Source organism: Globicephala melas, chromosome 16 (genome assembly GCF_963455315.2).
Source record: "Globicephala melas chromosome 16, mGloMel1.2, whole genome shotgun sequence".
In the NCBI taxonomy this organism is placed as follows: domain Eukaryota; kingdom Metazoa; phylum Chordata; class Mammalia; order Artiodactyla; family Delphinidae; genus Globicephala; species Globicephala melas.
Window position 1 is genome coordinate 9,050,738 of NC_083329.1, and position 27,216 is coordinate 9,077,953.

The window sequence follows — 27,216 nt, forward strand, 5'->3', positions numbered from 1 at the left end:
CAGCCTGGTTTTCAGCCGTCTATACGGTGGTAGGCTCAGGGCTCAGGTGGGTAAAGGGACAACTTATACCCACCAGCTCCGCAAAGGGAAGGGCTGTGGTCTCACTCTGGTAGGTTCAGTGCTCAACACATAGCAGCCACTCGGTAACTGCTGAACTGAATTGAGGGCACAGTGACCATTACCCATGACCACACAGAGCTCATGTGGCTCCATATGCAGGATATATCATTCTTGTAAAATTTATTCTAAAAAATTCTTAAAGATGTATAACCTCCTCTAGATAAAAATAATTTGACATGGTCAATGACACAGGGCTTACTACAATGAGTTAATTCATATCTCTTTATGACATTAAATGGTGGCATAGGAAGTATTCTAGCCACAGGGCCAATGGTTTCTATGAGCTGCCTGGCAGCCAAAGCAAAAAGGGAAATACCCTGAGTCATATGTTCTCGTTATCAGATGCTGGTGCCTTAGTTAACAAAAGTGACTTGTTGCTTAGCACATTTATTAGAATAATCAGTCCTCAGTTCACCAGAATGTCTTATTTCTGCCTTGCCATAGAAAGTGGTTGGTTTTAGGAAACCAGTTTTGGGAAACTGCCTGCATCCTGCCATGAATAAGAGGCGACCAGCTCATTCTGAACCCTTTGCACTTCTAGACTCTCAGGAGATTGACTACATAAGAAATTGGAGCTTTCCAGAGTACGATCGCGAACCCCAAAGAACCAAGGCCAATAAGATACATGGACAATATGCAGAGGAACCGGCTAACCAGAAGCACTGGCTTGTGTTCTGGAGGCCTCTCAAAAACTCACTGGGAAATAAGTTTGCACTGGGCCGCAGGTCCAGGTCCTCAGGATGGGCAGAAAAGGAAATCTAAGCAACCCTAGGTACCCCGCTCTTGCCCTTGGCTGGCTCTGTCTGTCCTCCACGTCTCAGCTTGGATGTTACCTCCTCAGATAAGCTTCTCTGCCTATACTACCTTCAGGGTCTCCCCAGCTCCAGTGCCTTCTCCTGCTTCTTCTATCTGTTCCTCCATTGTACCAACGACCCTATTTATTCCAGTTTACCTGTTTCCCACACTAGACCATAAGCTCCATGGCTTTTGCCCGTTGCTGTTACATCCTCAGCACCTAACACAGTGTTTGGTCAAATAGATGCTCAATAAATATTTATGGACTCTGTGAATGAATAAGGAATAACTGAAAGAATGAACCAACGAGACCTTAAAAGATCATTAGGATTTAAAATTGAATAATAATTTGGAAAACATCTTCAAATTCACAAAATTCCTCTCTACCGATATTACAGAGAAATGGTCAAAACTAAGGCCTCTCTCTGCTTAATCCGGCAAGACCGAAGCATCTTCTTCAGCAAAGAAGCACAGTCCCCACAAGAGCAAATGAGATCAGCTTCTCTGCCCTTTCCCCTGTAGTGACCTCGTGCTTCACCTCACTTGGGTCTTAAGAGTATATTTTGGTCCAAGCACACTTTGCTCCTTTAGAACAAGGTGTTAATCATCTCACACTGGGGTTGGCAAACTTTTTCTGTGAAAGGCCAAAGAGTAACTACTTTTGGCTTCACAGGCCATGTGGTCTCCATCCCAACTACTCTACTCTGCTGCCGTCCAGCAAAAGCAGCTGTAGACTCTACTGATACATAAGCAAATGGGCATGGCTGTGTTTCAATAAAACTTTATTTACAAAAGCAGATGGAGGGCCGGATTTGGACTGCAGGCCACAGCTAGCCAACCCTGGGCCCCAACACACTGCTACTCACTCACTAAACTGACAATGCATGCATGCCCTCCCTCCTCATTGAAGGGGACATTCCGGATGAAGCATCTACAAATTCAGTCCCCACAACCCAGCTGCTTTGTCAGAACCATAAATAAGAGTCTTGGTCAAATACCCTGGAGAAAGTCTGCCAAAGTGAAAAAAAGCATTACCATATTAAGAGAAAAACATAGCCAAAGAATTTCCTTAACAATCAACTAAGCTCTTGAAATGGGGCCAGAGAACACACAAGGGCTCCAGCTCTGATAGTCTGGGGAACTGAAATATTTTCATTCCACGAGAAGCTGCAGTCAGAACAATGAGAAGCCTCGTCCCCATGAGCCTCTGGACACAGGCTGGCCCAGAGCAAAAAACGCCGGCTTCCACGCCAGCGTCTGGATTGACATCACCTAATGCGATACTGATCTGCATCCCCCTAAAAATGGTAAAAATCAATACGGTAACAGAAGCCTCGTTACATCGACAGGGTCTGGGGCCTCTTTAACAAATGCAATGCAGGCCTCTCAGTTCAGGGAGAAAAAGAGGAGAGACCACAAAACAACCAGGACGGAGGGAGTGGGGAAAAGAATTCAAGTGGAAAAACACAGAAACAAAATACGAGGGTAACTATGGTAGGGCAAGCAGCATTCCAGCTCTTGGTTACTTTACAAGCATGAGTGACAGACTCCAGAAGATGGGGAGCCGGTCCAGCACAGGCTCTGTGTTATCTGATCCACTTTTGGATGAGCTCAGGCGGCTGAGTCAGCGCCTTCCGACAATCAGGTTGTCTGAGGGGAACTGGCTGAAGGCTGGGCGCAGGGTGGGGGAGTGGAGGGGCACGAGTCACACCTGGCACCCGCCACTCCCCTCCCCCACCATCGTCCCCAGGCCGCCTGGACCCTCCTCACTCAGAGAAGTTGGGGCAGATCCACTGCAAGCAGGCCACGTTCCAGGAGACAGGCGTGGAGAGACCAGAGCCCGCTCAGCAGGAGAAGGACCCTCTGCCCACAAAGCAGCCCCCGTGCCCAGGGCTGTCACTCTTCAGCCACTTCAAACAGGGCCATAGGTGGCATCTGGCCCAAAGGTGGCCAAGGGCGGATGCAGGTCTGGGAGTGAGGGAAGAAAACCACTTCATAAGCCTCGACAAGCTTGCTTCCAAATATTCCCCTGGGTGTTGGCGTCGGGGTAGAAGCGCCCACAGGAAACCTCACCACCTCACCAGGGCTCTGAGTTACCACAGACCGCAGAGCTACGGGGGCCCCAGCAAAGCAACACGCCATCCGACCAAACACCAGGCAGCCGTTGGATCAGATGAGAACTGGCCTCGGAGTCTGGGGGCTGCTGCCCTGCAGTCAGCCTGCTGCGCGGTCACCTCCTCGCCGGAAAGGGGGCAGCGGATCACTGCAGGAGCCCCAGTGCCTCCCTGCTCCCCGAGCCCTCAGGGCAGCCGGCCTTGCCTGCCGTTGAGCGGAGGGCTCGCAGTTCACACCCAGGACACTGCTGCTGAGCCTCTACCTCCTCACAGGTGACTAAGACAGGCGCGCTCCTCACACTCCAGCAGCAGAGAGAAACTGATATCCACAAGTGAATAAGACGATCGTGAGTTACGATGAGGGGGCGAGAAGGGACAAATGAACGAGGAAATGTGACCACCTCCGGGGTTATGCAGCCCCAGAGTGACGAGGGGAGGCTGGGACGTGGGGCGCTCCCCGGGGTAGGGGGTCAGGGAAGGGCCGTCTGGGGCAGAGGCAGAATTTAACCCAAGGCCTGAAGGACAAGGAAGGTCACCTGTGGAGGAGCTGGATGGGGACACCCCAGGGAGGGAAGGCCAAGGCCCCAGGAGAACAGCCCTGCATGGGGGGCGGGGGGTAGCAGAGAGGGGGAGGGGCAGAGGGAGGAGTGCGGGGTAGAGTGGGGCGCCCCTCCAAGGCCCTGTAAGCAGTTACGATCTCTCTGTAAGAACAGAGAGTGTGTGAAGGGGTTTACACAGGGCAGACAGGACCCAATCTGAAAGTTGCAATCATCAAGGCGGGAGGACAGATGACCTTCTCCTGCCTGTTTTCTAATCAACACAGTGGAAAAGCAGCTGGGACAAAAGTAACTTTCCTCTCTCACCTTCTTCAGTACATCCCCGGTATTTCTGTCCTGCACTCTGGCCTAAAGAAACCAAATATTTTCTCTCTCTCTCTCTCTCTCTCTCTCTCTCTCTCTCTCTCTCTCCCCCTGAACTACTCAGCAAAAAAACTGCAGAGGCAGGGCTTCCCTGGTGGCGCAGTGGTTGAGAGTCCGCCTGCCGATGCAGGGGACACGGGTTCGTGCCCTGGTCCGGGAAGATCCCATATGCCGCGGAGCGGCTGGGCCCGTGAGCCATGGCCGCTGGGCCTGCGCGTCCGGAGCCTGTGCTCCACAACGGGAGAGGCCACAACAGTGAGAGGCCCACGTACCACCAAAAAAACTGCAGAGACAAAATGCTGCCTTTGGAGGAAATTTTTAAATGTTCTGCAGACACAGCCAGTGTCATGTTCAACACATCTGGAAACCGTTTTTATGTAAGGCTGAACTAGTCTGCCCTCAAAGCTGCTTTCTATTAAACTGTTTGCATGCACACTGTCCTTCCTTCCTGCGGCTGGCATTCCCTCCCCTGATGAATGCTGGTCCCAGACATGGTCCTGAGGAAAGGGGAGCTGCAAATCCTAGGACAGAAGCACAGAAAGAGATATCCGGGCCGCCTGTGGTTGGAGGGGATGGGCCTGCTGGGGGACATCCTCCTTCTCCAGCTTGGTGGGAGCGGCAGACCAGGGAAAGACAGCTGCTCTGCCCAGTGAGCTTTCTTCCAAAGGTTCTTCCTGGCTCAAAACTCAGCGGGGAAAGTGAGCGCACATGTGTCCGCTCAGCAGTGAGAAGCAAAAATTCCTTTGGTCGCAAGCCCAGAAACGTCTCTGGCAACTTCAAGCCGAGGCAGGTGTACGGAAGATGTGAGGTGGGGCTTGCAAAATGGAAGGGAAAGTAGGTAGATCAGGCTCAGAAAGGGCAGGAACTCAGGGGGCAGCGGGGTCCCGGCAGCAGAGGCTACACCAGCTTCCCCCATATTGTTTTTCCGTGGGTGGCATTCAGTCGCTGCTCCAAGCTGAGGATCTGCTCGGTCTGATGGGTCCCGTGTCCACCTGGCCCCAGAGGGCGGGGTGTCATGACTGGTGGTCCCTTCAAGACTTTCCAGTGGGGGAGAAATGGACCCCGAAGGAGATGCTGGCCTCTGCTCCCAGAAGAAGGGGGGACGGGGTGGGTGAAAAGTGGGCAGTGATAACAGATGTCCATGGTAATTTTCATTCATTAAAAGTGGCAAGAATCGCATGCTCAGGAAGGAGGATGGCTGTTTAAGTAATGGAGAGCCCTTCAAGTGAAATCCTCGTGCTGGGGGGAGGAAATGAGACCAGAGTATAAGGCACCAACTTAACCATTGGGCCCGTGTATGCGGGGGGCGGTCACACCAGTTCCACTGGGTTATTAGCAAATAGCCCTGGGGAGGCTGGGCCTTGACCTCACACGGCAAGCGCCATTCGGAGTGACTTCGACCCTCAAGTCCAATTTTGGTTGGTTCTGTTCTGCCTCCTCTGAGATTTCCTGCCCTGTTTCTCGCTGCTGAGGTGACACAGCGCGAGGCAAGCTCACCTCAACCCCCAGCGCTGCCGGCACATTTGTCATGTGCTCGGGCACATCTGTATTCACCCAGGTGAGAGGCTCTCCAAACTGAGCCTGATTACAAGCCAGTCCGCGGCCCCCTCTCCTAAATAATCAATCATCAGACTAACGGAACAAAATGGAAAGAGCTGGAAGAGATGTTTTTACTCTCTCCACTTCCAACCGCAATCAGCAGAAAAAAAGTAGTTTAGTCAGTGGAAACCAGTCTCTTGTGTGGGCGTCTGCAATTTAATATCCTCTCATTTCCGATTCCATTTTGAAAGGCCACGTTAGCTCGACTTTAAATTTTCAAGCTCCTTTTTCTTGGGCTAGAAACGCATCTCAAATAGCGCGCTGCTGGCAGGAAGGCTAGCCTCCCGGGGACAGTAGGAGCCAGGTCAGAAACACCTTACAAAGCTGGTCTGTCGAGATGGGAGATGGTTCACAGCCAGCCGGGACATGCCAGGGATGGCAGGAGAATACACTCGCCACCTTGGCTCAAAAGCTGAAAAGGATATCCCCCGGCCAGAGCAGCTGCATGGGCTGCACCCACGCGTGCCAAACGTGAAATTAGCCCGCGGGGGCAGCTCACGCAGCACCCAGACCGGAGCCCTGCCTGCAGACAGCCCGCAAGGTTGGCTGCTTCCCCAGGGCTCGGTGGAGCTGAGAAGTCCCGCGTGTGGCCACAGGCTATGCTATTCTGGTCACCTCCTTCCGGTGAGACTACCACATCCTGGACACCTTTCACGCAGTGTGAACCTAAGCCGGGGTGCGCCAGCCTCCCAGTGGGCTATTTAAAGTTGAGTCAGCCCATCACATCAAAAGGCCAGGCTGCGTCCCTCCCATAACGGTCATGGGCTTGGGCACTTGGGGAGCCTGGCCGGCTTCGGAGGCTATAACTTCACCACAGCATTAGATGTGTGGCCTAGGGCAGGTGACTTAAGCTCTCTGAACCCCTGTTTCTTCCTCTATAAAATGGCAATAATACAGCTATCGTGCAGATTAGGTGAAAGTTACAAATGAAGGCAGAGCCTGGTCCAGCTTTGGAGCTTATCAAGTAGAAGTTATTATGATTATACTGTGACCGATAAACACATTTTGAAAGATTAGTTGTTACAGAAATTCCACGGTAAACCTAACAGAAATAATACGCAATTGAGACATCGCTAAAGGCCAGTTACCTAGTTACCTACACCAGGCACAGAGCCTGTTTCTGTCCCAATCAACAACACAAACATAAACAGCCCGTGCTGTACCACCTGGGTCTGACTTCGCAGCTTGGATCAAGTAAAATGTACAGAGAGCCGGAGAAGAAGATCCCTCCTGGCTCGAGGTCTATGATCTTTTGTCCTGGGCCAGAAACAAGATTCCAGCCTAGCCTGATTCCTCTTTCCAGATGAAGTCTGGAAAATGACAAGAGCGTGGAGAAACCAGAAAACACCATCTCTCTAGGCACCTGCCACACAGCAAAACAAACCTCCATAACTAACGTACCAAAGAGTGGGAATTGTTGATGGTCTAAAAAAATTGGATTTAAGTTCAGGTATGAAGACTGCTAAACAAATCAACAGAACAAAAATGCCTACATGGAGAATATTTCAAAAGAAAGCAAATCTTTTCCCAAACTGAGCTCTTTGTGTCTCTGTTTAAAAAAAAAAGTCTACACTCAGAAAATTGTAGTTTAGAGTACACACCCTTTCGTAGGAGTCATATGCACGTTAGCATATTAAAAGCTCTGAGAAGTGCTATGAGGACAAAATCCATTAGCTTTAATTCACGGCTTCCAAAACTTTTTTGTGTGGAGTATTGTTTTTTGTTTGTTTGTTTGTTTGTTTTTTTAACATCTTTATTGGGGTATAATTGCTTTACAATGGTGTGTTAGTTTCTGCTTTATAACAAAGTGAATCAGTTACACATATACATATGTTCTCATATCTCTTCCCTCTTGCGTCTCCCTCCCTCCCACCCTCCCTATCCCACCCCTCCAGGCTGTCACAAAGCACCGAGCCAATATCCCTGTGCCATGCGGCTGCTTCCCACTAGCTATCTACCTGGAGTATTGTTTTAAAACACACCTAGTAACTCTGCAAAAACCCAATTTGGGAGACCTGGTTTGTTTTCAGAGTGGCTGTTCACATGCTAATGATGGCTAACTTCAAAACCCAGCAAATTCTCTATATGTGATGAGTGCACAAAGGAACAGAAATCTGCAGCCACAGTTGCCTCAGGGCTAAGAATGGAAGGGAAACTCAATTTTCACTGCTTACCTACTCATTTCTTTATAAACCTATTGCTTTCTTTTATAAAAATTGAAAACACTACTGTGAAAACTCTCACCTGAGGGCTTCCCTGGTGGCGCAGTGGTTGGGAGTCCGCCTGCCGATGCAGGGGACACGGGTTCGTGCCCCGGTCCGGGAAGATCCCACATGCCGCGGAGCGGCTGGGCCCGTGAGCCATGGCCGCTGAGCCTGCGCTCCGGAGCCTGCGCTCCGCAACGGGAGAGGCCGCAACAGTGAGAGGCCCGCGTACCGCAAAAAACCAAACAAACAAACAAAAAACCTCTCACCTGATAGCCTGCTTATTAAAGAAGCTTCCATGAGCTCCCTCCCCTCCCCCACCCCAGGTCACACTCAGCATGTCCTAAATGTTCTCCTTTGGTCCAGACTTGACTGGTTTGGTCCCGCTTCAGAATCTCATGAGATCAGGGAGTTCTGGTGCCTTTTGACCTCTCCAGATTTAGCCAAATGTCAGTCAAGGCACCTGAGAACTTGGTTCTGCAGGTGGGGCACACACTTACCTCGTGGTCAATTTTAATAAGTGCAATGTCGGCCTTCTCGTCCACATCTTTGATTTTGGCCTCATACGTGGCACCATTCTTCAGCTCAACTTTGACTCGGTGCTTGTTGGTCACCACGTGGGCGTTTGTCACAATCAGTCCATCTTCGGACACGATAAACCCAGACCCACTGGCCACAGGCACCTCCCTCTTAGAAAAAGGAAGCCTAGAACCAAAAAAAGTACCTGGTTAAGGCTGAAACATCTTCAGATCAGCTCTGAGACACACTGATGAACCGATTCTGTAACTGCAGCACGCGTCTAGCAATTGTTACCTGACACACTGGCTTTATTTAACTTTAAAAAATGGAACGTTAGACTGACTTCTATACGCATCCAAACATTCCACTTAGAAAATATTCTTAGGGAATCTCTTCAGAACCAGAGGTTCTTAAAATATCTAGAAGGGTCAAGAATGTAGATTTAAGTAGTCAAACAGGAAAACATCCCAAGGGAGAAATGCTTATCTTCCTGTAGGACTATATTCAGGGACACTTTAAATAGATCTGATGTTTTGCTAATGGCAGCGGTTTCGGTGGGAGCTTCAGAGGCTGAGGAACAAAAGGAAGGCTCTCTTTACTTGCGAAACAGTTCGATGTGAACCACAGCAGGAGCAATCTTCTCCACCACATCGGCAATAAAGTTGTATTTATGGCGCAAACTGTTGGGATCTTCCTGCCCTGAGAACAGAAACAAAGACGAGACACTTAAAAGGTGCTGTGCTCTGTGCTGTGGCCACCTGGAGAAAGATATAGGTTAGAAGAGCCAGAAAACCTGAAGGAGGGTGAGGACAAGAGCCCTTTGCAACTGGGCTCAGTTGCAAAGACCTTTCTGGTTCTTGAGGAAATACCCACTCAGATAAGACGGCAAAACCCACCAAAGATGACCTCTTGTCTTGGCTTCCTTGCTCTCAATAGTTTCACCTCGAGAATGTTGAACCAGAGGCTCCAGCAGATATCCGGGCCTCCTACATTTTTCCAAAGAGTTGGTCGCCCGAGGGCCACCTTGACATGACACCGTCCACCAGTGTCCCTTCCCCGACTCCCGCAGCACCACACAGCAGCCCTTCTCAGCACACCGCCGCTGTCGAGGGGAGGGCTGAGGCTGTTTTTGACAAGATGCCCATCAAGTGTTATAGATTTAAAAGGCTACTAGGAAAAAGCATTAAGGCAAAGGCACAGATGGTGTCTTTCCTGCTGTCTGTCCCCAGAGCAGCTTCCCACCACATCTTAAGCACTCACTCCATTTCCCCGACCCCAGGACATCCCAGGCCAAAAGACACAAGAGATGCCTTGATTCTGTTGGGGGGAAAAAAAAGAGAAAATCGAATGACCATAATTCTCTCTATAAACATATGCACTGTAATGAGGGAACCCCCCGTACGGTGGGCATTTGCAAAGCTCCTTTCAGACAAAGCTGTCCATCACAAATCTGATGTAGGCCTCCCAGCAAGGCAAGAAGTTAGATACCACCAGCCCAATGTGCACACCCATGGCATCTGCCTCAGAAATGAGCTCCTGGAGACTCAGGGGCTGGGAGCCCCCATTCTGTGGGCACACGGGTGGCAGAGGCAGCCTGAGCCTCTTGCTCTGACCCCAAACCCGTGCCACCTGCTGACACCCCTGAACAAGTCTCTCTGCAGAGAGACAGCAGAGGGGCTCCAGGCCAGTCTGTAGCCAAGAACCCCCGCACCCCTTCCTTTCCCTCCTCTCCGCCTTGGCCCGTGGGTCGAGCACAGGGCTGCACCCAGCAGCTCTGCCAGCCCCGCTGCCACCTGGCCCCATGCAGGAACTCACAGGGAGCTTCCAGAAACCTTCATAGAAATTTGACGGAGAAATCTTACGCCTCTTGCATCTAAAAATTTTAAATCGGGGCTGATATTTTCTGTCTTTTTAAACTATATTTTGGTAGTAATTCATTTTTAGCATATTTTACAAAAGTACTGATCCATGATAAGTAGGAAATAAAAGGAAGAGAACCCTGACCCTTCACCACAGCTGGTCTCCCTCCCTCACCGTTAACACACGGGGGTTCGCAAGGAGGCTGAGGTTTAAAAGGAAACCACAGGCCTGCAAAACTGCCCCTTGCTAACCAAAGGACCTGTGCTCCCAACACACACACACACACACACACGCCCACACCTACACTTACACACTCATGAATATATGCTCACAAACACACTCACTCTCACACTCATGATCGTACACACATATACATATACTCACATGTACACACACATAAACACATCCACACACATACGCACATACACATGCACACACGCTCTTACATACAGACTCTGACTCTCACCAAAACACTTTTGTATACACACACGCTCTTACACTCACACACATACATACATTCACACAGCTACACTCGTATACACAGATACATACACTCCTACACACAAACACACCCCTCTGTGCCAGGGGTACAGCCGTTCTCCAGGTGCCAGGCTGTGAAAGCTGTGACACTCTCAAGTCTTCTGTGGCTCTCAGAGCTGCGTGTCCACAGGCATCCCCAGTGGCATCACAGCATCTGTACAGATTGGGCTGTGTGTCCCCACCAGGGACCTCAGTTCTCCAGCTCAATACCCCTGGGCACAGGGACATCTCGGGTACCAGCCTGCCTCTCCCAAGCTTTCCTTCTTGGAAGTGAAAGACCATCGATGAACAAAGGGCCCCTGTCTGTCACGGCTACTGGGCTCTGAGCTGCTTTATTTCAGGGCTGGAATCTGCTCTCTTTTTGCATAGCTTGATTTTTGTAAGGTGCAGAAAAAGATCTGCAACTACTGAGCAAGATTAACTAACTCAACAAATTTATGGTAGCATAATATTTATTATTTTTGCTTTCAGAACCCTTTCATATGGTACCATCGGAAAAGCCTTCCTGGGGCTTCTCTGGCAGTGTAGCGGTTAAGAATCCACCTGCTGGGCTTCCCTGGTGGCGCAGTGGTTGGGAGTCCACCTGCCGATGCAGGGGACACAGGTTCGTGCCCCGGTCCGGGAAGATCCCACATGCCGCGGAGCGGCTGGGCCCGTGAGCCATGGCCACTGAGCCTGCACGTCCGGAGCCTGTGTTCCGCAACGGGAGAGGCCACAGCAGTGAGAGGCCTGCGTACCACAAAAAAAAAAAAAAAAAAAAGAATCCACCTGCTAGTGCAGGGGACATGGGTTCGAGCCCTGGTCCGGGAAGATCCCACATGCCACAGAGCAACTAAGCCCATGTGCCACAACTACTGAGCCTGTGCTCTAGAGCCTGCGAGCCACAACTACTGAGCCCGCATGCCACAACTACTGAAGCCTGTGCGCCTACAGCCCGTGCTCCACAACAAGAGAAGCCACCGCAATGAGAAGCCTGCACACCACAATGAAGAGTAGCCCAGCTCGCCGTGACTAGAGAAAGCCTGTGCACAACAACGAAGACCCACTGCAGCCAAAAATAAATAAATTAAATAAATAAGTTTAAGAAAAGCCTTCCTGGGACTTCCCTGGTGGCGCAGTGGTTAAGAATCCGCCACCAATGCAGGGTACATGGGTTCGAGCCCTGGTCCAGGAAGATCCCACATGCCGCGGAGCAACTAAGCCCGTGCGCCACAACTACAGAGCCCGTGTGCCTAGAGCCTGCGCTCCACAACAACAGGAGCCACCGCAATGAGAAGCCTGCGCACCTCAGCAAAGGGTAGCCCCCGCTCGCCACAACTAGAGAAAGCCCACGCGCGGCGACAAAGACCCAACACAGCCAAAAATAAGTAAATAAATGTATTTTAAAAAAAAGAAAAGAAAAGCCTTCCTTATGGTACCCTTCCTGTGGAAGAGGAAAATCAGATATTGCTCCCATGTTATATTTAGAGAAACTGAGGCTCAGAGACTATAAATGACTTCTCTAGAGACACTAAATTTTCTTCCTGGAGTGTATAAATAACAGAAAAGTCTGAGCAAACCTACAACGTCTCCATATCACATACTTGCTGCCCTTCCAGGACCCCAGGTAGCTGTGGTTATTTAACTGGCGCGTCTCCCTGCATTCTCCAACAGGAGATATAAACAAGGGGATAGAAACATTCCTTCCCAACACAGAACCCATGAGCATCACCCAGAGACAACTGTAAACAAATGCATCTGGGCTTCCTCGGACTAGCTCCCTGGGAAAGGCCAAAAGGAGGCTTAACTCCAACAAGGCCAGCAACCCCAGGGAAGTGTGGAGATTCTGAGACCCTCAAAAGAAGGACGATTACTAGAGTCTTGCCACTAAAAATCATTCACTCGCTTCCTCTTCCTACTTCCCACATAAGCCCGGGAGAATCTGCCCACATCAGGGATGAAAGTGAGAATGGGTTTTTCCAGCTAAAACAAGAAGCAGTTGCTTCCTCACACACACTAGAGAAAGTGGCTCCAGGGTCTGTCCCCTGGGACGGCAATGTGGGAGAGCAGCAAGGATGCTGGCCTGGACACCAGAAGGCCCAGGTTCCATCTGCAGTCTACCGGGTGGTCCCCATTTCCCCGTCTGTAAAATGGGGCCAACTACCTCTAGAATGAGCTGTGAAGTCTATTCCACCTTCAACCTTCTATGATCTAATCCCTGTCTCTCCCCCTCACTCCAACATGCTACAGCAAAATAAGGAGACTGTGGAATCTGAGATTGGGCACAGGACTCCCCTAATTCTGCAGATGTGTAAACAGAAATGAAGGACAGTGGGTGCACAGACCCCACTGAAAAGCCACAGTGACAAGCCTTAATTGTGCCGCTGAGATGAAAAAGCAATGGGTGGATTTCCCTGGTGGCGCAGTGGTTGAGAGTCCGCCTGCCGATGCAGGGGACACGGGTTCGTGCCCTGGTCCGGGAAGATCCCACATGCTGCAGAGCTGCTGGGCCCGTGAGCCATGGCCGCTCAGCCTGCGCGTCCGGAGCCTGTGCTCCACAACGGGAGAGGCCACAACAGTGAGAGGCCCGCGTACCGAAAAAAAAAAAAAGCAACGGGTGACCTCTATTATCATTGGTGGATCTGTGTTAATGGGAGAAATAAATAGAGCAGAAACAACTGAACTGAAGGAACTATCAACTAATAGTCCAAAGATGGGCAAAACGTCAAACCAAAGAAGTGTTTGTCTTCTCCAAATGCAATTTCAGAATGAGGAATAAGAGTGTTGCTAAGAGCAGCTTGGCTCAATGCTAGGGTCCTGCTCCATGTAAAAGGTTGTCCACCGAGCTAAAGGAAGCTGCTGCTGCCTTGTGGTCTTTAGAAACCCTGGCTGGCCCCACCTGCTGTGATTTCAACTGCGGGTCAACTATCTTCCTTCCAGAGGGGTCAACTCGGGTGGAGAATTCCAGAGATGGACCTGGGCTGGCTCTGCCACAACTCACTCTCCAAGTGATGCAGACAGATGGAGGGCTGGGGCATCCAGGCCACTCAGCATGGGGAGGATAGGTAAGAGCACAGGCTCTGGTCTCAGAAAGATCAGAGTGTGACACTTGGTATGGGACTTATTGGCTATGTGACCTTAGTATGTCACCTTACTCCTCCATGTCTTCTCCCCTTGTCCATAAAATGTGATGATAATAATATCTACCTCCATGTTTTCTTTTTTTGTTTTTTTTTTTTTTGTTGTTGTTGTTGTTTTGCGGTATGCGGGCCTCTCACTGCTGTGGCCTCATCCGTTGCGGAGCACAGGCTCCAGACGCGCAGGCTCAGCGGCCATGGCTCACAGGCTCAGCCGCTCCGCGGCATGTGGGATCTTCCCGGGCCAGGGCACGAACCTGTGTCCCCTGCATCAGCAGATGGACTCTCAACCACTGCGCCACCAGGGAAGCCCTACCTCCATGTGTTTTTGATGCTGATTTTATGAGCTCCTGTATATGATGAAGTGCTTGGCCAAGTTATGGCATAGTTTAAAAATGAAAAAACAAAAGAACTAGTGGAGGTGCTGCTCAGTAGGCAGCTCTGGACAGGTGTGAGCACCACTTACCTCAGGGGCACAGCAGAGAAGTAAAGGGAGAGGTGAAAGTGTCCAGAGAACCACTCTCCTCACCTTGGCAAATTTGTGTACGTCTTAGAGGCTCCTCCTAACAGGGCCATCGTGGCCACAAGTGCAGAGGCAGAGGTCAAGGGGAAGGTGTGCGGTAAGCCGGTTTTTCTGGCTTTGACATGTACTCTGTTCCCCAGCTTACCAGGGCAACCTGCAGCCACTGGGAGACAGGGACTGTGTCAGCAGGGTAGTCTAGCCTGAACTGAAGCCTAGCTGCACTCCCTCAAATTCCCATGGAGTAACCAACCTCACCAGAAGAAGACAAATATAACTCCCTCTATGAAGTGAGGGCCGTGTTTAATTAAGCCAGAACTGAGGCGGCAGAAGGTAACGAGGATGGGACGTCTCAAGCCGGGTTGAGGCCGGGCCCTTCTAGCTACTCCATTATCATACGGAAAGCTGGAACCGGCTGGCATTCGGTAACAGCTGCCATTTACGGAAAGCTGGTAATTCAGAAACATGAAAGTAAGGTATTTCCTACATTCCCGATGAATGAAAAAAAGAGAAAAGACAAAAATGGCAAACAGGGAGTCAAAGAGGGAGCATCAATACAGATCCTACAGACAATAAAAGCATGATAGGGAAGTACCGTGAACAAATTTAGGCACATAAATTCTACAGCTTAGAAAAAGTGGACAGATTTCTTTTAAGACATAATTTATCAAAACTCACTGAAGAAGATATTGATAACCCAAATAATCCTACAGCTATTAAAGAAGTTGTATTTGTAGTTAACAACCTTCCCAGAAAGAAAATGTCAGGCCCACACAGCTTCACTGGCGAATTCTACCGAACACTTAAGAAAGAAACAATATTAACACTTCACAAACTTTCCTCAAAAAAGAAGGTAGGGCTTCCCTGGTGGCGCAGTGGTTGAGAGTCTGCCTGCTGATACAGCGGACGCGGGTTCGTGCCCCAGTCCGGGAAGATCCCACATGCCGCGGAACTGCTAGGCCCGTGAGCCATGGCCGCTGAGCCTGCGCGTCCAGAGCCTGTGCTCCGCCACAGGAGAGGCCACAAAAGTGAGAGGCCCGCGTACCGCAAAAAAAAAAGAAGGTAAACACTGCGCAACTTATTTTATGAACTCAGCGTTACCTTAATATAAAAGCCAGACAAAGATATTATAAGAAAATTATAGACTGGAATTCACTGGTGGTTCAGGGGTTAAGACTTCATGCTTCCAATGCAGGGAACGCAGGTTCAACCCCTGGTCGGGGAACTAAGATCCCACATGCCATGTGGCCAAAAGAACTGTCTTTTCTAATTTAAAAAAAAAAGAGGATTTGGTTCAAGATGGCAGAGTAGAAGGACGTACTCTCACTCCCTCCTGCGAGAGCACCGGAATCACAACTAACTGCTGAACAATCATCAACAGGAAGACACTGGAACTCACCAAAAAAGATACCCCACATCCAAAAACAAAGGAGAAGCCACAATGAGATGGTAGGAGGGGCATAATCACAATAACATCAAGTCCCATAACTGCTGCGTGGGTGACTCACAAACTGGAGAACACTTATACCACAGAAGTGGAGTGAAGGTTCTGAGCCCCACGTCAGGCTTCCCAAACTGGGGGTCTGGCAACAGGAGGAGGAATTCCCAGAGAATCAGACTTTGAAGGCTAGCGGGAGTTGATTGCAGGACTTCAACAGGACTGGGGGAAACAGAGACTCCACTCATGGAGGGCACACACAAAGTAGTGTGCGCATCGGGACCCAGGGGAAGGAGCAGGGACCCCATAGGAGACTGAACCACACCTACCTGCTGGTGTTGGAGGGTCTCCTGCAGAGGTGGGGGGTGGCTGTGGCTCACCACGAGGACAAGGACACTAGCAGCAGAAGTTCTGGGAAGTACTCCTTGGCGTGAGCCCTCCCAGAGTCCACCATTAGCCCCACCAAAGACCAGGTAGGCTCCAGTGCTGGGTCGCCTCAGGCCAAACAACCAACAGGGAGGGAACCCAGCCCCATCCATCAGCAGACAAGCAGATTAAAGTTTTACGGAGCTCTGCCCACCAGAGCAACAGCCAGCTCTACTCATCGCCAGTCCCTCCCATCAGGAAACTTGCACAAGCCTCTTAGATAGCCTCATCCACCAGAGGGCAGACAGCAGAAGCAAGAAGAACTACAACCCTGCAGCCTGTGGAACAAAAACCACATTCACAGAAAGACAAACAAGATGAAAAGGCAGAGGGCTATGTACCAGATGAAGGAACAAGACAAAAGCCCAGAAAAACAACTAAATGAACTGGAGATAGACAATCTTCCAGAAAAAAAATTCAGAATAATGATAGTGAAGATGATCCAGGACCTCGAAAAAAGAATGAAGGCAAAGATTGAGAAGATGCAAGAAATGTTTAACAAAGACCTAGAAGATTTAAAGAACAAACAAACAGAGATGAACAATACAATAGCTGAAATGAAAAATACACTAGAAGGAATCAATAGCAGAATAACCAAGGCAGAAGAACGGATAAGTGACCTGGAAGACAGAATGGTGGAATTCACTGCTGCAGAACAGAATAAAGAAAAAAGAATGAAAAGAAATGAAGACAGCCTAAGAGACCTCTGGGACAACATTAAACTCAACAACATTCACATTATAGGGGTCCCAGAAGGAGAAGAGAGAGAGAAAGGACCCAAGAAAATATCGGAATAGATTATAGTCGAAAACTTCCCTAACATGGGAAAGGAAATAGCCACCCAAGTCCAGGAAGCGCAGAGAGTCCCAAACAAGATAAACCCAAGGAGAAACATGCCAAGACACATAGTAATCAAATTGGCAAAACTTAAACAAAGAAAAATTATTGAAAGTGGCAAGGGAAAAACAACAAATAACATACAAGGGAACTCTCATAAGGTTAACAGCTGATTTCTCAGCAGAAACTCTACAAGCCAGAAGGGAGTGGCATGACATGTTTAAAGTGATGAAAGGGAAGAATCTACAACCAAGATTACTCCACCCAGCAAGGATCTCATTCAGATTTGATGGAGAAATCAAAAGCTTTACAGACAAACAAAAGCTAAGAGAATTCAGCACCACCAAACCAGCTCTACAGCAAATGCTAAAGGAACTTCTCTAAGTGGGAAACACAAGAGAAGTAAAGGACCTACAAAAACAAACCCAAAACAATTAAGAAAATGGTAATAGGAACATACATATCGATAATTACCTTAAAAGTGAATGGATTAAATGCTCCAACTAAAAGACACAGGCTAGCTGAATGGATACAGAAACAAGACCCATATATATGCTGTCTACAAGAGACCCACTTCAGACCTAGGGACACATACAGACTGCAAGTGGGGGGATGGAAAAAGATATTCCATGCAAATGGAAATCAAAAGAAAGCTGGAGTAGCAATACTCATATCAGATAAAATAGACTTTAAAATAAAGAATGTTACAAGAGACAAGGAAGGACACTGCATAATGATCAAGGGATCAGTCCAAGAAGAAGATATGACAATTATAAATATATATGCACCCAGCATAGGAGCACCTCAATATATAAGGCAACTGCTAACAGCTATAAAAGAGGAAATCGACAGTTAACACAATAATAGTGGGGGACTTTAACACCTCACTTACACCAATGGACAGATCATCCAAACAGAAAATTAATAAGGAAACACAAGCTTTAAATGACACAATAGACCAGATAGATTTAATTGATATTTATAGGACATTCCATCCAAAAACAGCAGATTACACTTTCTTCTTAAGTGTGCATGGAACGTTCTCCAGGATAGATCACATCTTGGGTCACAAATCAAGCCTCAGTAAATTTAAGAAAACTGAAATCATATCAAGCATGTTTTCTGACCACAACACTATGAGATTAGAAATCAATTACAGGGAAAAAACGTAAAAAACACAAACACATGGAGGCTAAACAATATGCTACTAAATAACCAAGAGATCACTGAGGAAATCAAAGAGGAAATCAAAAAATACCTAGAGACCAATGACAATGAAAACACGATGATCCAAAACCTATGGGATGCAGCAAAAGCAGTTATAAGAGGGAACTTTATAGCAATACAATCCTACCTCAAGAAACAACAAACATCTCAAATAAACAATCTAACCTTACACCTAAAGGAGCTAGAGAAAGAAGAACAAACAAAACCCAAAGTTAGTAGAAGGAAAGAAATCATAAAGATCAGAGCAGAAATAAATGAAATAGAAACAAAGAAAACAATAGCAAAGATCAATAAAAGTAAAAGATGGTTCTTTGAGAAGATAAACAAAACTGATAAACCATTAGCCAGACTCATCAAGAAAAAGAGGGAGAGGACTCAAATCAATAACTTTAGAAATGAAAAGAGAAAAGTTACAACACACATCTGAGAAATACATAGCATCCTAAGAGACTACTACAAGCAACTCTATGCTGATAAAATGGAAACCTGGAAGAAATGGCCAAATTCTTAGAAAAGTATAACCTTCCAAGACTGAACCAGGAAGAAATAGAAAATATGAACAGACCAATCACAAGTAATGAAATTGAAACTGTGATTTAAAATTTTCCAACAAACTGAAGTCCAGCACCAGATGGCTTCACAGGTGAATTCTATCAAACATTTAGAGAATAGCTAACACCCATCCTTCTCACACTCTTCCAAAAAATTGCAGAAGGAGGGACACTCCCAAACTCATTCTATGAGGCCACCATCACCCTGATACCAAAACCAGACAGAGAAAATTAAAAAAAAACAAAAAGTAAAGACCAATATCACTGATGAATATAGATGCAAAAATCCTCAACAAAATACTAGCAAACAGAATCCAACAACACATTAAAAGGATCATACACCATGATTAAGTGGGATTTATCCCAGGGATGCAAGGATTCTTCAATATATGCAAATCAATCAATGTGATACACCATATTAACAAACTGAAGAAGAAAAACCATATGACCATCTCAATAGATGCAGAAAAAGCTTTTGACAAAATTCAACACTAATTTATGATAAAAACTCTCCAGAAAGTGGGCATAGAGGGAACCTACCTCAACATAATAAAGGCCATATATGACAAATCCACAGCAAACATCATTCTCAATGGTGAAAAACTGAAAGCATTTCCTCTAAGATCAGGAACAAGACAAGGATGGCCACTCTCGCCACTAGTATTCAACATAGTTTTGGAAGTCCTAGCCACGGCAATCAGAGAAGAAAAAGAAGTAAAAGGAATACAAATTGGAAAAGAAGAAGTAAAAGTGTCACTGTTTGCAGATGACATGATACTATACATAAAGAATCCTAAAGATGCCACCAGAAAACTACTAGAGCTAATCAATGAATTTGGGAAAGTTGCAGGATACAGAATTAATGCACAGAAATCTCTTACATTCTTATACACAAATGATGAAAAATCTGAAAGAGAAATTAAGGAAACACTCCCATTTACCACTGCAACAAAAAGAAGAAAATACCTAGGAATAAACCTACCTAGGGAGACAAAAGACCTGTATCCAGAAAACTATAAGACACTGATGAAAGAAATTAAAGATGATACAAACAGATGGAGAGGTACACCACGTTCTCGATTTGGAAGAATCAATATTGTGAAAATGACTATACTACCCAAAGTAATCTACAGATTCAATGCAATCCGTGTCAAATTACCAATGGCATTTTTTACAGAACTAGAACAAAAAATCTTAAAATTTGTATGGAGACACAAAAGACCCTGAATAGCAAAAGCAGTCTTGAGGGAAAAAAACAGAGCTGGAGGAATCAGACTCCCTGACTTCAGACTATACTACAAAGCTACAGTAATCAAGACAGTATGGTACTGGCACAAAAACAGAAATATAGATCAATGGAACAGGATAGAAAGCCCAGAGATAAACCCACGCACCTACGGTCAACTAATCTATGACAAAGGAGGCAAGGATATACAATGGAGAAAAGACAGTCTCTTCAATAAATGGTGCTGGGAAAACTGGACAGCTACATGTAAAAGAATGAAATTAGAACACTCCCTAGCACCATACACAAAAATAAACTCAAAATGGATTAGAGACCTAAATGTAAGACCAGGCACTATAAAACTCTTAGAGGAAAACACAGAACACTCTTTGACATAAATCACAGCAAGATATTTTTTGACCCACCTCCTAGAGTAATGGAAATAAAAACAAAAATAAACAAATGGGACCTAATGAAACTTAAAAGCTTTTGCACAGCAAAGGAAACTACAAACAGGACGAAAAGACAACCCTCAGAATGGGAGAAAGTATTTGCAAACGAATCAATCAACAAAGGATTAATCTCCAAAATATATAAACAGCTCATGCAGCTCAATATTAAAAAAAGAAACAACCCAATCCAAAAATGGGCAGAAGACCTAAATAGACATTTCTCCAAAGAAGACATACAGATGGCCAAGAGGCACATGAAAAGCTGCTCAACATCACTAATTATTAGAGAAATGCAAATCAAAAGTACAATGAGGTATCACCTCACACCAGTTAGAATGAGCATCATCAGAAAATCTACAAACACCAAATGCTGGAGAGGGTGTGGAGAAAAGGGAACCCTCTTGCACTGTTGGTGGGAATGTAAATTGATACAGCCACTATGGAGAACAATATGGAGGTTCCTTAAAAAACTAAAAATTGAATTACCACATGACCCAGCAATCCCACTATATACCCAGAGAAAATCATAATTCAAAAAGACACATGCACCCCAAAGTTCACTGCAGCACTATTTGCAATAGCCAGGTCATGGAAGCAACCTAAATGCCCATCGACAGGTGAATGGATAAAGAAGTTGTGGTACATATATACAATGGAATATTACTCAGCCATAAAAAGGAACGAAATTGGGTCATTTGTAGAGACGTGGATGGATCTAGAGACTGTCATACAGAGTGAAGTAAGTCAGAAAGAGAAAAACAAATATCATATATTAATGCATATATGTGGGAGCTAGAAAAATGGTACAGATGAACTGGTTTGCAGGGCAGAAATAGAGCCACAGATGTAGAGAATAAACGTATGGACGCCAAGGGGGGAAAGTGGCGGGGGGGAGGGGGTGGTGTGGGATGAATTGGGAGATTGGGATTGACATGTATACACTGATGTGTATAAAACCGATGACTAATAAGAACCTGCAGTATAAAAAAATAAATAAAATAAAATTCAAATAAATAAAGAAAAGAAAATTATAGACTAATATCCAGCATGAACACAGACTAAATGTGCTTAAATTTTTTAACAAATAGAATTCAGCAATATAAGAAAAAGGATACTATATCATGACCAGGTGGGGTTTATCCCAGGAAAGGATAAACAAGGTTGGTGTAACATCTGAAAACTAAATAGCGTAATTCACCAAATTAACATACTAAAAAAGAAAACCCAAGCGATCATCTCAATAGACGCAAAAAAAGATCTGACAAAATTGAACGTCCATTCATATAAAAAAATAGCACACTAGAAATAGAAGAGAATTTCCTCAGTGTGATAAAAGGAATCAACAAAAAACCTAAAACTAACATCATACTTAACAGTGAAAGATTACATGCTTTCCCTCTAAAAATGAGAACAAGGCAAAGACATCTATTCTTACCACTTCTATTCAATATTTTATTGAAGTCCTAGACAGAATAATTAATTAGAAAAAGAAATTTAAAGGCATAGAGATTGGAAAGGAGACATAAAGCTGTCTTTATTTGCAGATGACATAAGGGTCCACACAGAAAAAGAATCTATAAATATATTACGTAGAATAAGTGAGTTTATCAACATCACATGGTAACAGGTCAATATGCACAATCAATTGTATTTCTATGTATTAGCAGTAAACAATTGGAAACTGAAATTTTTAAAAATACCAATCATAACACACCATCAAAAATATTAAATACTTAGGAAAATGTTGAATAAAATATGTGCAAGACCTGTTCACTGGAAGCTACAAAACTGCTGAAATAAATTAAAGAAAACCTAAATAAATGGAGAGAGACATCATACATGTGGGTCAGAAGACTCCCTATTATTAAGCTATCAATTCTCCCAAAATTGATCTACAGATTCAACATACTCCCAGTGAAAACCCCAGCAGGAGTTTTTGTAGAAATTGATAAGCTATTTCTAAAATTTATGTGGAAAGCAAAGAACCTAGGATATCAAAATAATTCTCAAAAAGAGAAAATTGAATGACGTACTACGTGATTTTAAACAGAAAAATTGTGAATAACTAGGATTAGTAGAATGATGTCACAACATTTTACAAAGACAGATCTTTCCACTTCCCTAATAAATATTTATCATTCATAATTTTAAACACAACAAATGACCCATTAAGAGTAGCCATTTACTATAATTTTACGAGTTTTACAATTGCCAGATTCCCATCCAAAGATAATAATGATTCATCTTTCCCCTTTGTAAACTACTAGTCATGCGCAAAACTCCACAAATGCTGCTTCCTTGGAACCATCATCTCTGGAGTTTTACAGATGATACTTCTTAATTACTTTCAACAACTTACTTACATGAGGAAAGAGAGACACAGTGTTGAAAAGTTTCAGTGATTATTATCAGAATCAGAATTAACAGACACTTCCATTATTAAGTGTTTACTGAAAAAAAGCCAGACAGTAAGTTAAGTACTGGACATACATGATCACACTGAAGAAAATTTGTTGCAGTGAAAATGAAAATCACGAGGGGACTACGAATCAAAGGACAGACTTTTACCTGTGTTTCTCTCAAAAGATTTAACACACAATTGCACATGTGCTTTAAATACATCAAAATGTGTGTTTCATTCATCTTTAAGGCAAAAGTGTCAGGTAAAGATGAGAGGTGAAGCAAGAAGAAAGAAGTCTTGCCGGTCCTAATGCATTTGTTCTCACTCTGCCCTGAACCACCCCTGAGTGCCATAGCAAATATCTCATGAAATATCTCACAGGATATTTCATGTCTTCTGGGGAAACACAGCGATACTTGATATCTGCTGGACACCTTGAGAACGAGCTCTAGGCCATTCACGGTTTCAAAATCAGATTGCACTACATTCTTTTGATGATTCCATATTTTGTGAATTTGGATTTCTGGTGGTCTCTGTGATTAAAAGAAAGTACTGTACAAAAATCAATGTTGAACTGGAAATGGGTTGGCAGTGTCCAATCTGATTCCAAGATCTGAGAGGCTGTGTGGCTCCCAACAGGTGTGCAAAGATCATTTGTATTAATTTTGTAAGTAATTGTGGTTATTGAATAATGAAATTAAAATATCATTTTTCTTTTCTTTTTTTTTTTTTTGTCAAATGACTAATAGGTTACAAGGACACAAAAACTTATTAAGGTGTTGGGACCTAATTATAATACTTGATAAATGGAACTGTCAGATCCTTCTTTTGGCCTAGGTGCCATGAAAAATTACTGAGACATCAAGGGTGCCCACAAACCATGAAGCTTTGGGAACCCTGGCCAGGTCTCCTGGGCTCTCTCCAGTGGATAATCCTGAATCCCAGCACAGCTACAATAATCCAAAGCATAAGTGGATTTAGAGTGAAGGTAAACAAGGCTTTGCCCTAGAGCCGGCCCGCATTTGCCCTGCGAGGGCTCTAGCAAAGCATTCAGCTTTCCAAAGCAAATGCTTTTGGAAAATCTGTAGAAATGAAATATTTAAACTGCAGTTGGTTGAAACCATTGTCTCCTTCCCTCCGTCACACATCTCCTGTCCTGTAGGAGTGCTGTGGGCATTTGGGGATGTGGCTAAGAGGAAAGTAAAACTAGAGGGATCATTTTGCTTTGCATTTAATTTATGTGCTTTGAAGTCACTTCTGGCTCTAGTTATCTATCCTGGGACAGAAATGGTTTCCAGGGGCACTGCTAATGCCACCGTGCCAGCGCCCCTGCTGCAGGCCAGAGGTTGTATAGAGTACGGTGATCTGGCCTGGAAGTATGTGGGTCGTGGAGAAATATGCCAGAGGAAAGACTAAACTAACAATAATAGTAGTAATAATAATAATGACAATAAGAAGAAGAAATAATTCTATTCTCTTCAGAGGAAACATTACAAAATATGTCACATGAAAAGGCGATCAAAGAATCTACAGCCAAAAAATACGGGGGGGGGGGGCGGCGGGGAGGAGTATTTTAAAGGTGAAAGTGGATCCAGTAGTTACTAACAACATCATGACAGTTTTCTGGGTTTTGTGGAGTTTGTAGAATTTGTCCACTTAAAAAAATTTTAATTTGTGGCAGTTTGTTTTCTGTCTAAGTAAGGAATCCTTTCCATGCCTACTGCTGTATTCATAATTGTGAATTCTTTTTCTTAAGAGGGTGCCCCTTTCAGATCCCATAACACTGGACCTGCCAGGGGTAGGTGGGAGTACCAAATCTTGCCAGGGGCCAGGACTGGGTCCCACCCTCGTGGCTCCCTGACCCCCCAGAGCACGTGGCTGGCTCACAGTGTTAAGAGGGGGATGCCCGAGCCAGGCCAGCAGGACACCTGAGCTACACCTACAGGACACACTGCCTCTGCCAGCCAGGACTCTCAGTGACCGACAAGTCACCATGGCCAGTGTGCCATGGATACACTTGATTTTTAATTGTTTTTATACTGGAGTAGAGTTGATTTACAACGTCGTGTTAGTTTCAGGTGTACAGCAAAGTGATTCAGTTATACATATCTATACATATCAACCTACATCTAAATCTATATATATCTGTTCTTTTTCAGATTCTTTTCCCTTATAGGATATTACTGAATATTGAGTGTAGTTCCCTGGGCTATACAGTAGGTCCTTGTTGTTTATCTATTTTATACATAGTAGTGTGTATATGTTACTCCCAAACTCCTCATGTATCCCTCCCCCCAACCTTTCCCCTTTGGTAACCATAAGTTTGTTTCCACTGTAGGAGGACCAAGGCGGCCCTCCAGGATGGCCCCTGCTCCACATCTGGCTACAGTTGGCCTAGAATTGGATCTGGACGCTCTGTCCCTCGGCCCCGTCCCTTGGTCCCTTGTCCCTTCTCCATGCGGAGCTGCCCACCCTCTCCCACCCCGGCTTAGCAGCTCAGGTTCACAAACCCAGAGTGTCCGAGGGTGACAGGAAGGCCAAGCTGGACTCCAACCTCAGAACATTCTTAGCAGGGTCAGCAAGGCTGGGTAAGGTCGCAAGCCTCCTTGTTAATGCCAGAGTGACTCCAGAGCAGACCTGGCCTCCAGTCCCGATTCTCTGCCCCTCACAGCTGTGTCGCTTCAGGCAGCGGCTCTGCCTGTCCAAGCCTCATTCTCCCCTCCTACAACATGGAGATAATACCACTACTTCTGGGAGTTGGGAGTCCTAAATGAGAAAAGCACAAAAAGCACTAAACCCCATGCCCGTCTCGAGGCCACGAGCTGGGTTCTCACCTCCCAGTTCTCAGCCCTGCACTCCCCGGTGCATCTCAACACCTCCAAAAGGCTCCTCCCACACTTCTGAAACTTCTAAGAATCCCACTTCTACATTCTAATTCGGGCAGGTCTGGCCCATTTTCGGTGTCTTCCCTGAGTAATTGCCACTTGGGGTGCATGAACTTACTGCAGGACCCCCAAGGACATCCTCATCTCCTGTCTCATCCACAACTCCCTCCATCACGTGGCTTTGAGTCCCCAGCTCTATCTCCCAAGATTCCTTAATGCACACTCTCCACTCCTGCAAACCTGCAGGGAGGATCTTACCTCCAGGCTACAGAGATGGGGAAACAAACGGAGGATCAGAGAAGTCAAGCACGATGCTCAAAGCTTCAGAGCTGGCGAGCGGCCATCTGTCTGGCTCCCCAGCTGGACTCTTTGCTCTGCCTCTGTGGCCTCCCTTCCAGGTCCCAGCTCTTTCACCCAGCCTCCAGTCCCCCGCAGCTCTTGCAGTTGTGGGGACACACTTCCCACTTCCAGGTCCGAGAGCTCAGAGCCAGGATTCAAGATGAACAACGCAACCTCCCCTTCCAGCAAGAACAATCGCGCTCTCCAAATTCTCAACAGAGTTGGTGAGCAGGGCTAATTGGGAAAACAAAACACAGTATATTCGAGGGAAAAGAAATAAATCCTCCTTTATTCAACGGGAACAGCATGTTCTCAAAAACCGTCCCACATTTAGGACCAGCTAGATAATTTGCAGAGCCCAGTGCAAAAGGAAAACGTGGAGGGCCCTTGTTCCAAAATTATTAAGAATTCCAAGCTGGTCACAGCAGGGCATTAAGCCAGGGGTGGGCTCCTCCTGAGGGGGTGGCACACCCATGAGGCTGGCCCTGCCTACTTTCCAAACTCATCTGTTTTAAAACCCAGAGTGCACATGAAGTATTGAGAAGCACCACACGTGCTCAGGACCTGATGGAGATGCTGCCCTAATCTGGCTGAGCCCAGGAGCCCACAGGCAGTCAGTCTATAGGAGCCGAGGAAACGTCCCATACGCTAGCGGGCAGACACCCCCCTCCTGTGATCTAAGATGCCTGGTACAGCTCACACTCCGTGAGGCAACCCGTGCGACCGCGGCAAGCCCCTCGTGCCGAAGGTTCCTCTCTTTAAAATAAGGAGGCTTAATCGGGTGGCTTCCAAGGTCCCTCTCGGCTCCACAGAGAAAGGGAAGAACTCACTTGTGATTTTTCACCTAATTTCTTCAACTTTAAACGCCAGCAAAGTCAGTCATACTTTAAAGACTACTAATCGTAGCAAGTCGACAAGATGCAGAGGAAAGGACAAAACAGGAAGAAAGCACCTCAGCCAGAATGATGGCTGGATTCATCCAGGGTCTACTTGCCAAAGGACTGTGGCAGGCTGGTCAGGGCAGCCTCACTCCTGCTCGGCCCCAGTCCCCCTGACACTTCCGGTCCAGCCCTCTCTTCCTTCCGTGTGTGGACCTGGGCATAAGTGACAAAAGAAATAACGTTCTTT

General features: G+C 46.3%; 1 protein-coding gene across 1 annotated transcript in view; it reads right to left on the minus strand.

Annotated features, from left to right (window-relative positions):
• The window catches only part of HTRA1 (HtrA serine peptidase 1), a 57,736-nt gene that overhangs the window by 16,679 nt on the left and 13,841 nt on the right, over nt 1–27,216 (minus strand). Inside the window, exons 2-3 of the mRNA XM_030839327.3 lie at nt 8,871–8,970; nt 8,253–8,457 (exon numbers count right to left, since the gene is read on the minus strand). Coding sequence (XP_030695187.3) covers nt 8,253–8,457; nt 8,871–8,970 — 305 coding nt within the window. The remainder of the gene's footprint in view (nt 1–8,252; nt 8,458–8,870; nt 8,971–27,216) is intronic.